The sequence below is a fragment of the Macaca fascicularis genome, chromosome 11 (genome assembly GCF_037993035.2).
Source record: "Macaca fascicularis isolate 582-1 chromosome 11, T2T-MFA8v1.1".
NCBI classification, from domain to species: Eukaryota; Metazoa; Chordata; class Mammalia; order Primates; family Cercopithecidae; genus Macaca; species Macaca fascicularis.
In genome coordinates this window covers 28,799,302-28,811,750 of record NC_088385.1, presented here as the reverse complement: position 1 = coordinate 28,811,750, position 12,449 = coordinate 28,799,302, and the positions used below count along the sequence as shown (strand labels likewise).

At 37.9% G+C, this 12,449-nt stretch overlaps 1 protein-coding gene and 1 long non-coding RNA gene across 4 annotated transcripts in view; both read right to left on the bottom strand.

Annotated features, from left to right (window-relative positions):
• Positions 1-2,839: 2,839 nt before the first annotated feature.
• The window catches only part of RASSF8 (Ras association domain family member 8), a 116,227-nt gene continuing 106,617 nt past the window's right edge, over positions 2,840-12,449 (bottom strand). For all 3 annotated transcript variants that reach the window (XM_045364890.3, XM_045364889.3, XM_074006444.1), the window contains 3 exons: positions 10,350-11,239; positions 8,008-8,152; positions 2,840-7,010 (listed from right to left, as the gene is read on the bottom strand). In XM_045364890.3, the coding sequence (XP_045220825.1) occupies positions 6,889-7,010; positions 8,008-8,152; positions 10,350-11,239 (1,157 nt within the window). In that variant the 3' untranslated portion in view covers positions 2,840-6,888. The remainder of the gene's footprint in view (positions 7,011-8,007; positions 8,153-10,349; positions 11,240-12,449) is intronic.
• On the bottom strand, positions 7,404-8,001 carry LOC135966191 (uncharacterized). The gene is made up of 2 exons (XR_010579334.1): positions 7,852-8,001; positions 7,404-7,759 (listed from the first exon to the last, which is right to left on the bottom strand). It is a non-coding gene; the product is annotated as an uncharacterized lncRNA (long non-coding RNA).

The window sequence follows — 12,449 nt, the reverse complement described above, 5'->3', positions numbered from 1 at the left end:
TTCCTCCCTGTCTCCCCGGCCTCCCTTTGTGTGGTGACTATTGCTGATTGTTTCTAGTTTAAAGTGCCTGTGACTTGCTTTATGCTTACAAATATTTTGTTACAAAGTATTCCAATTTATTTGATCTTCACACTTCCATCATTGCAGCAGACTTGTAAATATTGACTTTGCATACACAGAATTTGTATTGTCCACTTTCTTCACTTCCTTCAATCTGGACCATGTCGGACCCTCTATCACCTTGGACACAAACATATGGCAGATACAGGAGAGTGGTGGATATAGAACATATAGTCAAGTATAATGCTGGGAAAACAGGATTCCAACATACTGGATGATGATATTTGGATGACTGAATCTGGTGCAGAGAAGAGCACTTCTTCCAAATCCATGTCATTCTCACAGGGAACACTGCAAAAATACTCTACAAAAAGGAAGCCCATCTGAAGGCCCACCTCTTGAATACATATTCTATTCTCCATGTTTTCATTCTTTTTCCTTGCTCCTGTACCAACCCCTTGCCCACCACCACAAAGAACAGATTATCTGTGACTAGTCACTGAGAGACCCACAGCATCATTTCCACCACCCTTTAAGGCTGTGGATAAGTGGTAAACACCTGGATTATCTTTGATTCGTATTGTCTACTTAGGATATCTATAACCTGCTTGGTTCATTTCCTGGCTCAAAGAAGGTGCTCAATAAAAATTTGTTACATGCACAAACTGCTGTCTTAGTTCGAGTTACCATCACCTCTGGCCTGGACTACTACATGCCCCTTAAGTAGTCTTTCTGGCCTCTAGTCTTGACCCTTTAGTCAGTTCTTCACATATCCAGTCAGAATTATCTTCCTAACATGCTAATCATTTAATTTCCATGCTTAAAATTCACCTGTGGCTCTCAGGATAAAGTCCAAACTCCTTACCATGGCAACTAAGGCCCCTTATGATCAGATGCCTACCTACCATCTCTCTTGGACCTCCCTGGCTCTTCACTGTCTGGCTATAGCTCCACCAGACAGCTCTTCTGGTTTATATCACCTTCTCCAGGATCTTCCAACACACTGGGCTGGGGTAAGCATCTCCTAATGTGTTAGTCTCCATGACACCCTATCCTTGCCCCTATAGCGGTTCTTAACATGTTGTACTGAAGTTGTCATCATTAAGACTGTAAACCAGCCGGGCGGGGTTGCTCACCCCTGTAATCCCAGCACTTTGGGAGGACGAGGAGGGTGGAACACGAGGTCAGGAGTTCCAGACCAGTCCGGCCAACATAGTGAAAGCCCGTCTCTACTAAAAAAAAAAAAAAAAAATTAGCCTGGTATGGCGGCAGACGCCTGTAATCCCAGCTACTCAGGAGGCTGAGGCAGGAGAATCGCTTGAACCCAGGAGGCAGAGGTTGCAGTGAGCTGAGATCGGGCTATTGCACTCCAGCCTGGGCAACAATGAGAGACTCCATCTCAAAAAAAAAAAGAGTGTAAACCTCCTTAGAGAACAAATATATGCTTCTCAGTCCAGTGTCCGCACAAAAACGGGCTCACTAAATGTCTGTGGAAAGCATAAACACATCCTGCATATTTATGCCCATTTTATAGGATTCCACTGATCTTTCCTAATAGACACAGCACACATATGTGGAGTGGGCGGTGGCTGAAGTTAACAGTAGTTCCTGTTTCTTGCTCCGCCATTAACAAAACATGATTTTAGAGGACAGGATGGATAATTAAAATTTTAAAAGTCCCCCAAATCAGGGCTTATTGGTATTTTGAATGACTTTAAGTTTCTCATTTCATCTTTGTTTTTATAACATACTATTATTCCCATATATATAGAGTGAGACTTTTTTTCAGAGCAAGACTCTTTCTCTCTCTATATATACATAGATGGGAAATTGTTTCTTCTATGTGGCCTTAAAGAAAGTTGAAATTACAAGGAAATTTACTTTGGCTCAATAAATACTACTTTGGCTAAATATATATAGAGAGAGTCTCCCTCTTGTCGCCCAGGTTGGAATGCAGTGGCGTGATCTTGGCTCACTCCAACCTCCCGCCTCCCAGGTTCAAGTGGTTCTCCTGCCTCAGCCTCCTGAGTAGCTGGGACTACAGGCGCCCGCCACCACGCCTGGCTATTTTTTTTACTTTTAGTAGAGACGGGATTTCGCCACGTTGGCCAGGCTGGTCTCGAACTCCTGACCTCAAGTCATCTGCCTACCTTGTTCTCCCAAAGTGCTTGGATTATAGGCGTGAGCCACCACACCTGGCCCCCATGTGTAATTTCTAAGTAAAGGTTTAACTTCTTATAAAAATATTCCTATAACAATGAGTTTATATACTTCCACATTAAAAAGTGGTTAAAATGCAGAAACTGGGCACTGTAAAGCTCATGCATCTCTCCCATGGAATACAGAAAAGTGCCTTGAGGTCTGAAACATCTAGGTTCAAATGCTGAGTCAGTTACTTAGGGGTTGTGATTTAGGAGCAGTTCCTTGGATGGCTGTGAATGTTAAAAGTGTGACAAGTACTCCACATTGCACTTGGCATGTGGTAGGGGCTGAAATGTTAGTTCTCTTCCTCTCACTTATGGTTTTTAGGGAAATCTGGGAATGCAGAGGTTCATTAAGATATCATTTCTTCTTTCGCTTTTGAAATAAAAGGCGTATTAGTTTCTTAATTCAGTTTTGTTTAATAAGCCACCTTTTGAGCAATAGATGACTCTTTAAGTATATATGAAAAATGTAATTATGTGTAGTGATATGTGCCCCTATTGTCTCCAGTATCTTTTAAAGGAAGTAAAATTGTATTTTAAAATACAAAGGATGTAAGAAACAAACAACTGTAATGTCCCAATGAATCCTGAAAATTTATTATTTGGGAGAATATCCAATATTGATTCTTTGTTTTACAGCTCATAATGATCAGAAAATATACATTTAAAATGAAAGTCAAAGAAAAAGATTACATATAATACATATTACAGATTTATTTGTACATAAGCAAAGCAGTACTAAAAGCATATTTATGTGCTCACAATTAGTGAACATGGCAATTTTCTGTTTAAAGCTGCAGCAACTCAAATCCTCCCAGGGTCAATAAAGAAAAACATATTGAGAAATACATTTAGGGCTATCACCATGTCTGGCTGTAAATCTATTTTTTAATCTTTCCCCTCCCCCCTTATATATGTATATACTTTATTGCCTTTATATTTCTGCTGGTTTAATATAATTAGTATACTAAATAGTTTTCTGCATTTATTTGGTTTCTAAAAATATATAAAATGCATTGAAAAGAGCTCCTGCAGCTTTCAGGCAGTCACTGTCCTGGCATCGAAAGCTTATTCTGGAGATGTAAAGCAGCAATACTGAATAAATAGTGATTGTTTTGTCTTTTTGATACAGCTGATGGCCTTCACCCCAAACTTAAAAATACTGTAGCAAATAGTATAAACATGCAACTTAAAAACAGAACATAATATAAAAGTAACACTTATGAGCTAATTTTAACACAATATAAACCAATAAAGACAACTTTAGGTAGAAGAGGGATGTGAACACAGCACAGGTATATAAATTAAGGCCCAATTTATCAAAGGCAATGCACAACAGGAACTGTCCATCTGCCCACGCACTTTGCACGCCTGAAATCAAAAGTTTTTGTCTTTTCTGTGTTATTTCCTCAATCCATTACAGTTCTATCTTGGAAGATGTTCACAGAAATGGCTTCAAATGAACAGTTTGTTTCTCTAAAGACCATTTTGCTCTTATTCACAGAGAAAATTATCCTTTAATGCAAGTGTAAATTATACTTATGCTGTGCAAGCAAGTGCTTACATGTTCTCGTTATATACTGCTATACTTCACATTTCACACCATAAATTATATTTTTTACTGTATTTATATAGTTTTTACTCTATCAGTCTTGCTGTAGCTCTTGTCTATGACTAATTTGAACTAAAGGAATTGATAGTTAGCTCACTGATGACTGGGAGAATTAAACAGGTAACTCCTATTAATACCAACTGAAGTCTCATATTATAAAAAAGTCCCTGTGCATCAAGATAAAAAAGAAAATAACAAATGGTATCAAACCAAAATATCTCAGAAGGACAACAAAAGGACTAGGGACACTATGTCCACAGGTGACACACTATGGGCCATTCTCTGAGGATGACAGACACTCAAAAGGTCAAATATACCAGTGCTATCTATTCCAAATTATTTCTTGGCAAGATAAAAAGATCTTTAAATGTATTTAATACTTATAGAAAATCACAATAAAACAAGTTGCAATATGTTTTTATTTTTAAAAAAACACAAAAGATTGTAATCTAATTTAATATTTAGAACCTGAATATTCCCCCCAGATGAAAATTTTATATTTGGTATTTTTGTATACCATTGCCCACTCCCCTCCGAAATGTGTCCAAGATGTGGCACTTACCTAAGTCATTTGTATTTGCAATAGATAAAAATGATCACAAATATACTAAAGTATCTTCAGATGTTCCTATGAAAACGAGTTTTTTTCCTCTGATTCTTAGAAAATATTCCTTAGATATGTGCTTCCAGAAGTAATATAACTAATTAAAAAGTACAGTTTCTCAATGTATTCATCATATTCACATTTCTATACTTTCCTCATCTAGGAAATTTTTAAAAATCTGTAATCAGGTCTATGAAGATTATTTGGCAGCTTGGAAATTCTGATGAAGTTGTCAGAGAGGTTAACTGTGACACTATGCTGGGAACCCAAGACTACTGCAAGTTGCTAGGATGCTGCTTGTCCTTCTTTAAAGTTATTAGGTTAATTCTGATAACAATTTATAATAAGTTGGATATTGACAGTGTTTTTCATGGTACGCTAAGGCATCTCTGAAACTTCTAATTGCAAAGTTTAATACTGCCTCCAGTTTAACATTTTGACTTAAATAAAATGTGATCAATTTATAAAATGTTTTTCTTTGTGAATAAGATCTTGATTTCTCTGAACAACAAAATGACTTTATACAGAATGACTTATTTAGAAATAAGGCATATATTGGGCATATGTAAATCACTACTGTCACAAAAGCTATAAATTATTTTTTAATCATTCTAATTTTAAATATAGGTAGATAGAAAATAATTATTATAAATTGTAAGCAAATGTGTACAGGTTGTGGTTATTTAGGTAAGAATCATTTACTTCAGTTATTTGCAAAGTAACATAATGGCAAGATCAATTTGATAACTCCAAGAACCCAAAGAAAATCATATCTTCAGTTGAGGTCCGCCACTTAGCTGCACTAGAAAAGGCAACTCTGCATTATTACTTTCAGTTCTCTAGAAGCTTCTACACAGTCTCATAGCCATTCTTAAAATTTTTCATAGGAAACCTAAGTAGAGCAGCATTGTCAGCATTCACTAAACCAAAGTAAGTCAAATGTGTTAAAACATCCAAGGTTGCCTTCATGCATAAGACATATCTCTATTGTTACCATGGCATTACTATATTAATTCACTTTTATTTTGTTGCATGTAAATAATAGAGGATATAATTTCTTCAGAATTAAAACTACTTTAAATTTCAGATTAAAGTCTTAATTGTACTGTACCAAATGTAACCAGAGGGAATGTAAAAATGGCTAAGTGGTGTCTGACTGAATCTGTCTAAATATTACTTGTAAATCTTAGTTAAGTCACTACTCATGAAAAAGGTGTTGACTCATTTTTGGTTTTACAAATAAAAAACATATGTACAAATGGAGATTAATGTCTTGTAAAAGTCAAGCCTAAAAATAAAAACATATGCTGAATTTGACTTTATTTCCTTGCTAAAAAGTACCGAGGGTTTAATCTCCTTTCCATCAAAGTGACTGGAAGAAAACACAATGGTCCGTAATACACAGAGTAAATGATGTGCAAGTAATACCTTACCCATGGTGTGTACACCAATAGATCATACACATGAAGCGGGTTATTTTAAAATACATTGCTTAAAGCAATGTTCCTGAAGTAGACCAACCCAGCCCTCAGATACCTATAACTTATATGTTAGATCAATTCTGAAGATCCGTGAGTGTAAATGATAAGACAGGGCAGAAACAAAACACATGATGTATCAGGAAACCCCATGCCTGTTTGGATACATACTTAACAATTACATTTTTGTTCAACAGTATCTGAAACACTGCAAATGTTTTAGACATACAATTTACCTCATGAAAAATATCTGTTATGCTATGTGGCCACAAATATATTTGGAAATATTGTAAAGGAAAGACTAAATTCCAGATTTTAAAAAAACCTGAATTCTTTCACCTAATTAAGCAGTGGCTAGGACAGTTTCACAAAATAAATGCAAGCGGCTTCCTCTGGAGTTAGTTTTGATGGTGGAGCACCCTAGGACACTTGTGTAGTGTAAATCAGCAATGCATGGATGGAGTCTGGCAACATGCACACAGTCATAATCACACAATATATAACGTAAGTCAGTCACAGGATAAGTCAATAAAAATATTAAAACATCAACATTCACACATTAATTGATTACATGAAATAAATTAAACTAAGCCAGTCACAAATTTCTCTTCACTCTTAAGTCACGGTTTATTTATGTAACACACTATATAATACTTTCCTAAAGCTCTCAAAATACTACAAATAAAAACGAAGGCTTTGCATTACAGCTGCTGGACAAAAATATCAACACTGTTGATGTGTGAAAACACAGTTTCTTTGTTCTTTAGCATCAGTGCACAGGGTATGGCTCCAAGTGGTATGCAATTTAGGAGAGAAAAAGCATACAGCGGCTTGTGGAATAGATCCTCTGTTCATCATTGGCACAAATCAAAAAGGAAGTTTGCTGTCCTTGGTACCTCTTTTGTGTCTCCCCCCTAAAGACAGATAATGTCATACATATATGCCTTCAGGATTAAAACCAGATGAGATAGGATTCTGCAGAATGCGGAGATTACTGGGGAGCTGCCGAGATGAACCAGGTCGCTTCAGGGACCCAGACTGGAATGGTGCCTCTAAACAGGAAACAAAGAAAGCCACCTGATGAACTAGTCAACTTGGAGTACTTAGCAATATAACAAATTAGACTGCTTCCTGCCCCGAAAGAGAAAACTGCACAGAGCAATAACTGCAATCCTCTGTGTGCCCTGGACTGGGGGAGAAGAGGCTAAAACCTTCTCAAGTCTCTTTGATAAACTAGTTTTTGGTGATTTGAACAGTGAATGATCTTTACAAAAGGCAAATATTTTGCTTCTTTTTTTGGTTGCTCACACCATATGCATACACAGGTTTGGAATTGTCTTTTAAATATCAGTACAAATAAATAATAGTTTTTAGAAGAAAAAGAAGGAAAAAGAGGCATAAGGAACAGAGACAAAATTCAAATTAACAGACTATGACTCATACACTTCAGAAAAAAATTTTAATAAAGGAGCAGTTTAAAACTAATGATATGACATTTGGTGATTACATGCTCACCTAAATAAATAAATAACCTAAATGTTACTGGTTTTCCTCTAGAAATGGGAAATAAGTTAAAAAAAAAAAAAAAAAGAAAAGAATTTTTAAGTGTCCCACTTAAAAATTAGCTATGAATGTGAGGGTAATATTTTAACTGAATACAAGTAGTTTATTCAAAATTAAGCAGATGGTCAGGCATGCTGGTTCATGCCTGTCATTCCAGCACTTTGGGAAGCTGAGGCAGGCAGATTGCTTGAGCTCAGGAGGTCGAGACCAGTCTGGGCAACATGGTGAAACTTCATCTCTACAAAAAAATACAAAAAAAGAAAAGCAGCCAGGTGTGGTGGCATGCACCCGTAGCCCCAGCTACCCAGGAGGCTGAGGTAGGAGCATCACCTGAGCCCAGGAGGTCAAGGCTGCAGTAAGCTGTAGTTACACCACTGGCGTTCCAGCCTGGGTGACACAGGGGGACACTGTCTCAAAAAGCAAAAAACAAAAAAAGTTAAGCAGTGAGAATAAAGGGAAAATAAACCATATTTCTCAACATCTTACCTCTTTCAATGTCTGCATGTGAGGCCTCTATTTCAATGGGCTCCGCTGGCAAAACGGTAACTTTTGTCCCCGTCTGCTGGATAAACTGCTGGAGATTGACTTGCCGCAACTCCTTAGTCAACTGCTCCAGTTCCTGTTCTTTGTCCTAGATGGAAATTATTACTTTTTAAATTTGAGGATTCACTACTGGACAGTGCAAGACATCTTAGTGACAATCCTTCTACTACAGGGGTTAAATGTGGGGTGTCTGCTTTCATAAAAGGACATGTAACAAATCTGGTTTATATGGATACGATGGGCTAAAGAGGTCACTTCCACTCTGTGGTGCAGGCCAAGATATAAGCCAGAGAAAACAATAGTTTCATCAGTCTGTCCTCTTACATGCGATGCTTTACTCTGGAAAACCATTATGCACCCTTATGGAATAAGCATGTCTATAAACTTTCATTGAAAAACAAAAACTAAAACAAAAACGGGTTTCTCAGCCTGTAAACTCATTGGTGGAAAATAAAAAGAAAAAAACCCCACAGGTTTTTACCCATCTCTGTGTTACAGCAGTCTTGCTAAGTCGGTCACAAATTTACATATTAACCACTTCACATTAACATATGACTACAAAGTTAACTGTAATTTGGTCCATGGATTTAGAGTTCTTGTTTTTTGTAAGCTGTTTCAATTTTCATGTGATATATTATTGAGATTTATCTTACAGCATAAGGAAAGCAAGATTCCCACAAGATTCTCACGATGGAATTCTTAAATCCTTGACAAAGATTAGAGAACTACAGAGCCTTAAAGAAGGAGATCAAGTTTGGACAGCTGGAAAGCTGTATAAGCAAAGAGGGGCATCCTATTATTTAAACAGCTTTTTATTTCTTTCCTTCCTCTACTGTATACAAGAAAAAGTGCCCTGGCTCTACCCAAGCTGGGTGGGTCTCAAGGATTTGGTAGGGGTTGGGAAGAGATTAGAAGTGAATGGTTGTTTTCTCCATTTATTTGAGTATAGGGGGTACTTGGGGACATATCAATATTTGATTATCAGACACTTTTCAGTGGGTTAGTGGGATTTACTAGTAATGACTGTGTTGTTAGTGTTTTCTGTAAGTGATATCAAAAGCAACACAACTTCCAATTATACCTTTTTTTAAATGTCAAAATGAATCTCAATAGTAAAATACTGACAAATTAGAGGCTGCCAACCTTCTACTGCATGAGAAATTCTTGATTTTCAAAATTTGGGTGGTAGTTTTATCTCTTACTACAGATAGTCACGAAGAAAGGAGACCACATCAGTTCTTCCTAAAACCTCAGCTTTCTCTGATTGTGAAACTAACTGTTGATATTCTAAAGCAGCTCTTCTCAAACCTCACTGTACACAGGCACTACTTGGGCATCTTGTTTCAAAGTAGATTCTGAATTTCTTACAAGTGTCCCCTGAAGCTGCCTGGCATGGACTACACTTTGAATAGTAAGCTCTAAACCAGCCCAGTCCAACAGAACCTCCCCCAATGGTGGAGATGTTCTGTGTCTGCACGGCCAGTACAACAGCCACATGTGCTACTGGGCACTTGAAATGCGACCATGTGTGACTAAAAACAGTTTAAAATATTTAATATTTTAATTGCCTTATTATTTAATCTTAATTTAAATTTAAATAGCCATATTGTAATCAATTGTGTCTTTCTCATCTCATCTGATAGACACTGTTTGATACATCTTTGCAACTTTCACAACATAATCACAAGGTCTTTTCAAGAATGGGTATATCCAGGAAAAGTAAGTTGAGTGATTAGGGTTTAAGTGGCAAAATATAAATCTTCCTGTACGTGAACTAGAAAGGGGGAAAATCAGACAGAAATCTTTGTGCCTCTCTCAGGAAAGCAAAGGAGGGTACTGTGGAGAGGGGAGAAGAGAGAAGGGCTGTTTATGTGTCAGGAAGGAAGCTGGGATTGGCTGGCTACAATGGAGAAGTGACAGAGAAGCAGTCAGCTACCCACAACAATCCCTGGCCAACCAATCCGTGGACAGCTCTTTCAGCTCTGGTTTCCCTATCTCTGAAAGGAGAAGGTGAGATTCACTATCTCATCATTAGTGTCCGTTCCATCCCATTATCTAATGCTACAACTGCCGCAGTAAGACAAGGCTCTTCCGTGGAGAAGGATCCGCATGGCTACTGCTCTCATCTAAGCTGTCGTAAGTCACAAGAATTCGACAAAACTTTTAAACAAGGCTGGGTTTCTAATTCTTTGAATATAAGGAAAAACTGACATTGATGAAAAGGAGATTCCAAGAAGGTATTATTTTAAATGGGCCACACATTCTATTTATCAAAATGTGGTTACCTGTAAGCGTTTGGTGGCTTGTCCAAGAGATCTTTCCACAGCTTTAATGCCATTTTCCAACCTCAGACTCTGCTGGCCTTGAATGTCAATTTCCCCTTTGACCTTACCGATCTTTCCTTTAACCTCTTCCTCATTGACCTGTGCCTCCTGAACTTCCCGCTGCAATTTTTCTGCTTCAAGACCACTTTCCATAGTCCGGATCTGTGCCAAATAGTCCTTTAATTTGTTTTCGCATTCTGTTATTTTCTGTCTTATTTCTTGAAGTTGATCCTTCAGCTGTTTTTCATTTTCCTGTTCAATCTGTAATTCATTTTCCCAGAATTCTTCCTCCTCAATTTCTACATCGTTTCTTTTGATCTTTTGCTCTAGACGGACAATTTCCTCTTCAAGGTTGGAATTATACTTTTGCTCCCAAAATCGTATTTCTATTTCATTAGATTCCAGCTGTTTCTCAATGGATTGAAGCTTCTCTGTCTGCAGACGGATCAGCTTCTTCAACTCATCTGCTGTTGTTTTGCAGTTATTCAGCACCTTTTGCTTAAACTCAGTTTCTTTACCTTTTCCAAAAATGTCCATTAATCCTTTGGCACCTCCTGTAAATGTCAGTGATTTCCTTTTCGGTTCTCTCCTTTTGATTGATTTGTCGATCTGAGGCCTCAGTTTAGCTAAGGGGGGCAGACTCTGCCTGTATAAAGTTCTTTCAGGAATTCGAGCCACACTGTCTGAAGTGGGTCGCTCACTGAGCGACGGCCCGGTTCGCCGTAGAATGAGCTGCACATCACTAGCATACTGCCCCCATTTGTTTAAGGATATGATAGGATTTTCATGAGGTGCTAAGTGTCTTTCGGTATCTCTCCATTTCTCTATAAGGGTGTACCTTCCAGTTCGACCTATGTAAAAAAGGTAAGAATAAGTTGTCAAAATGGGATATGTAATAGTTTAAAAATAGAGTAAGAATGCCATTTGATGATTGCGTATTTTTGATTAGCATCAGAGGGTCAAGTTTTAGAGTCTAGTCCAGGTTGCCTTTAAAACCTTTACTTGAAGACACCAAACCCCTCACGACATGCAACAACATAAAATCAGAAGATGTGTATTGCACATACTCTTCAGGCTTGCTTAGAAATTCAACTTTATACTTTAAACCTGGGTGAGACCCTTACACTCTTGCCAAATACCTGACTGCCTAGAACTTCTCATTTGGGGCGAGACTGAACAAAGTTTATTTTCTAGCTGAAACAAAGGACAATAGAATCGCCATGTGAAGCATGAGGGGCTAGTCCAGGAACGAGGTGGAACTTCAAAACTCAAATACATTCCCACTGTGCAAATCCCTTGAATTTTTCTACCTCAGAACTTGGGAGGGCTGGAGGCCCTATTTCTCCTCCTCAAAGGAGACATGGGGACCAGTGGAGAATCTGTGACTCAGCCACAGGAGCTGCCCAGGTCTCCTCTCCATCTCCACCTGAGTGCTCTACCAACCCGTTGCTCACACAGCTGACATCTTCCTGGACACCCATGACAAATAAAAAATCAGTTTGATGAAAAAACTCTTCAAACCAAATTCATATAAAAACAGGGGCCTGAAAAGAAGACTTGTTCAGTTTTGGTAATATGATAGTATCAAAGATTCTTCTAAAAAAAAAAAAAAAAAACTCAGAGCAAAATATTATTAAAAACCAACCAGCAGGCTGGGTGCAGTGGCTCACGCCTGTAATACCAGCATTTTGGGAGGCAAAGGTGGGCAGATTTCTTGAGCCCAGGAGTTCGAGACCAGCCTGGGCAACATGGTGAAACCCTATCTCTACAAATAAAATATGAAAAAATTAGCTGGGCATGGTGCTGTGCGTCTGTAGTCCTAGCTACCTGAGAGGGTGAAATGGGAGAATCGCCTGATCCTGGGAGGTCAAGGCTTCAGTGAGCTGTATAGTGTCACTGACCTCCAGCCTGGGCGACAGAGTAAGACTCTGTCAACACAAAACAAAAACAGAATACAATCACATATAAATTGAAAAATATACTGAATCTAATAATTATGAAAGATGAAGTTTCAGAAGAGTATGAGTGTAATGCCATAAGCTTGAACATGCTTCTTATTTT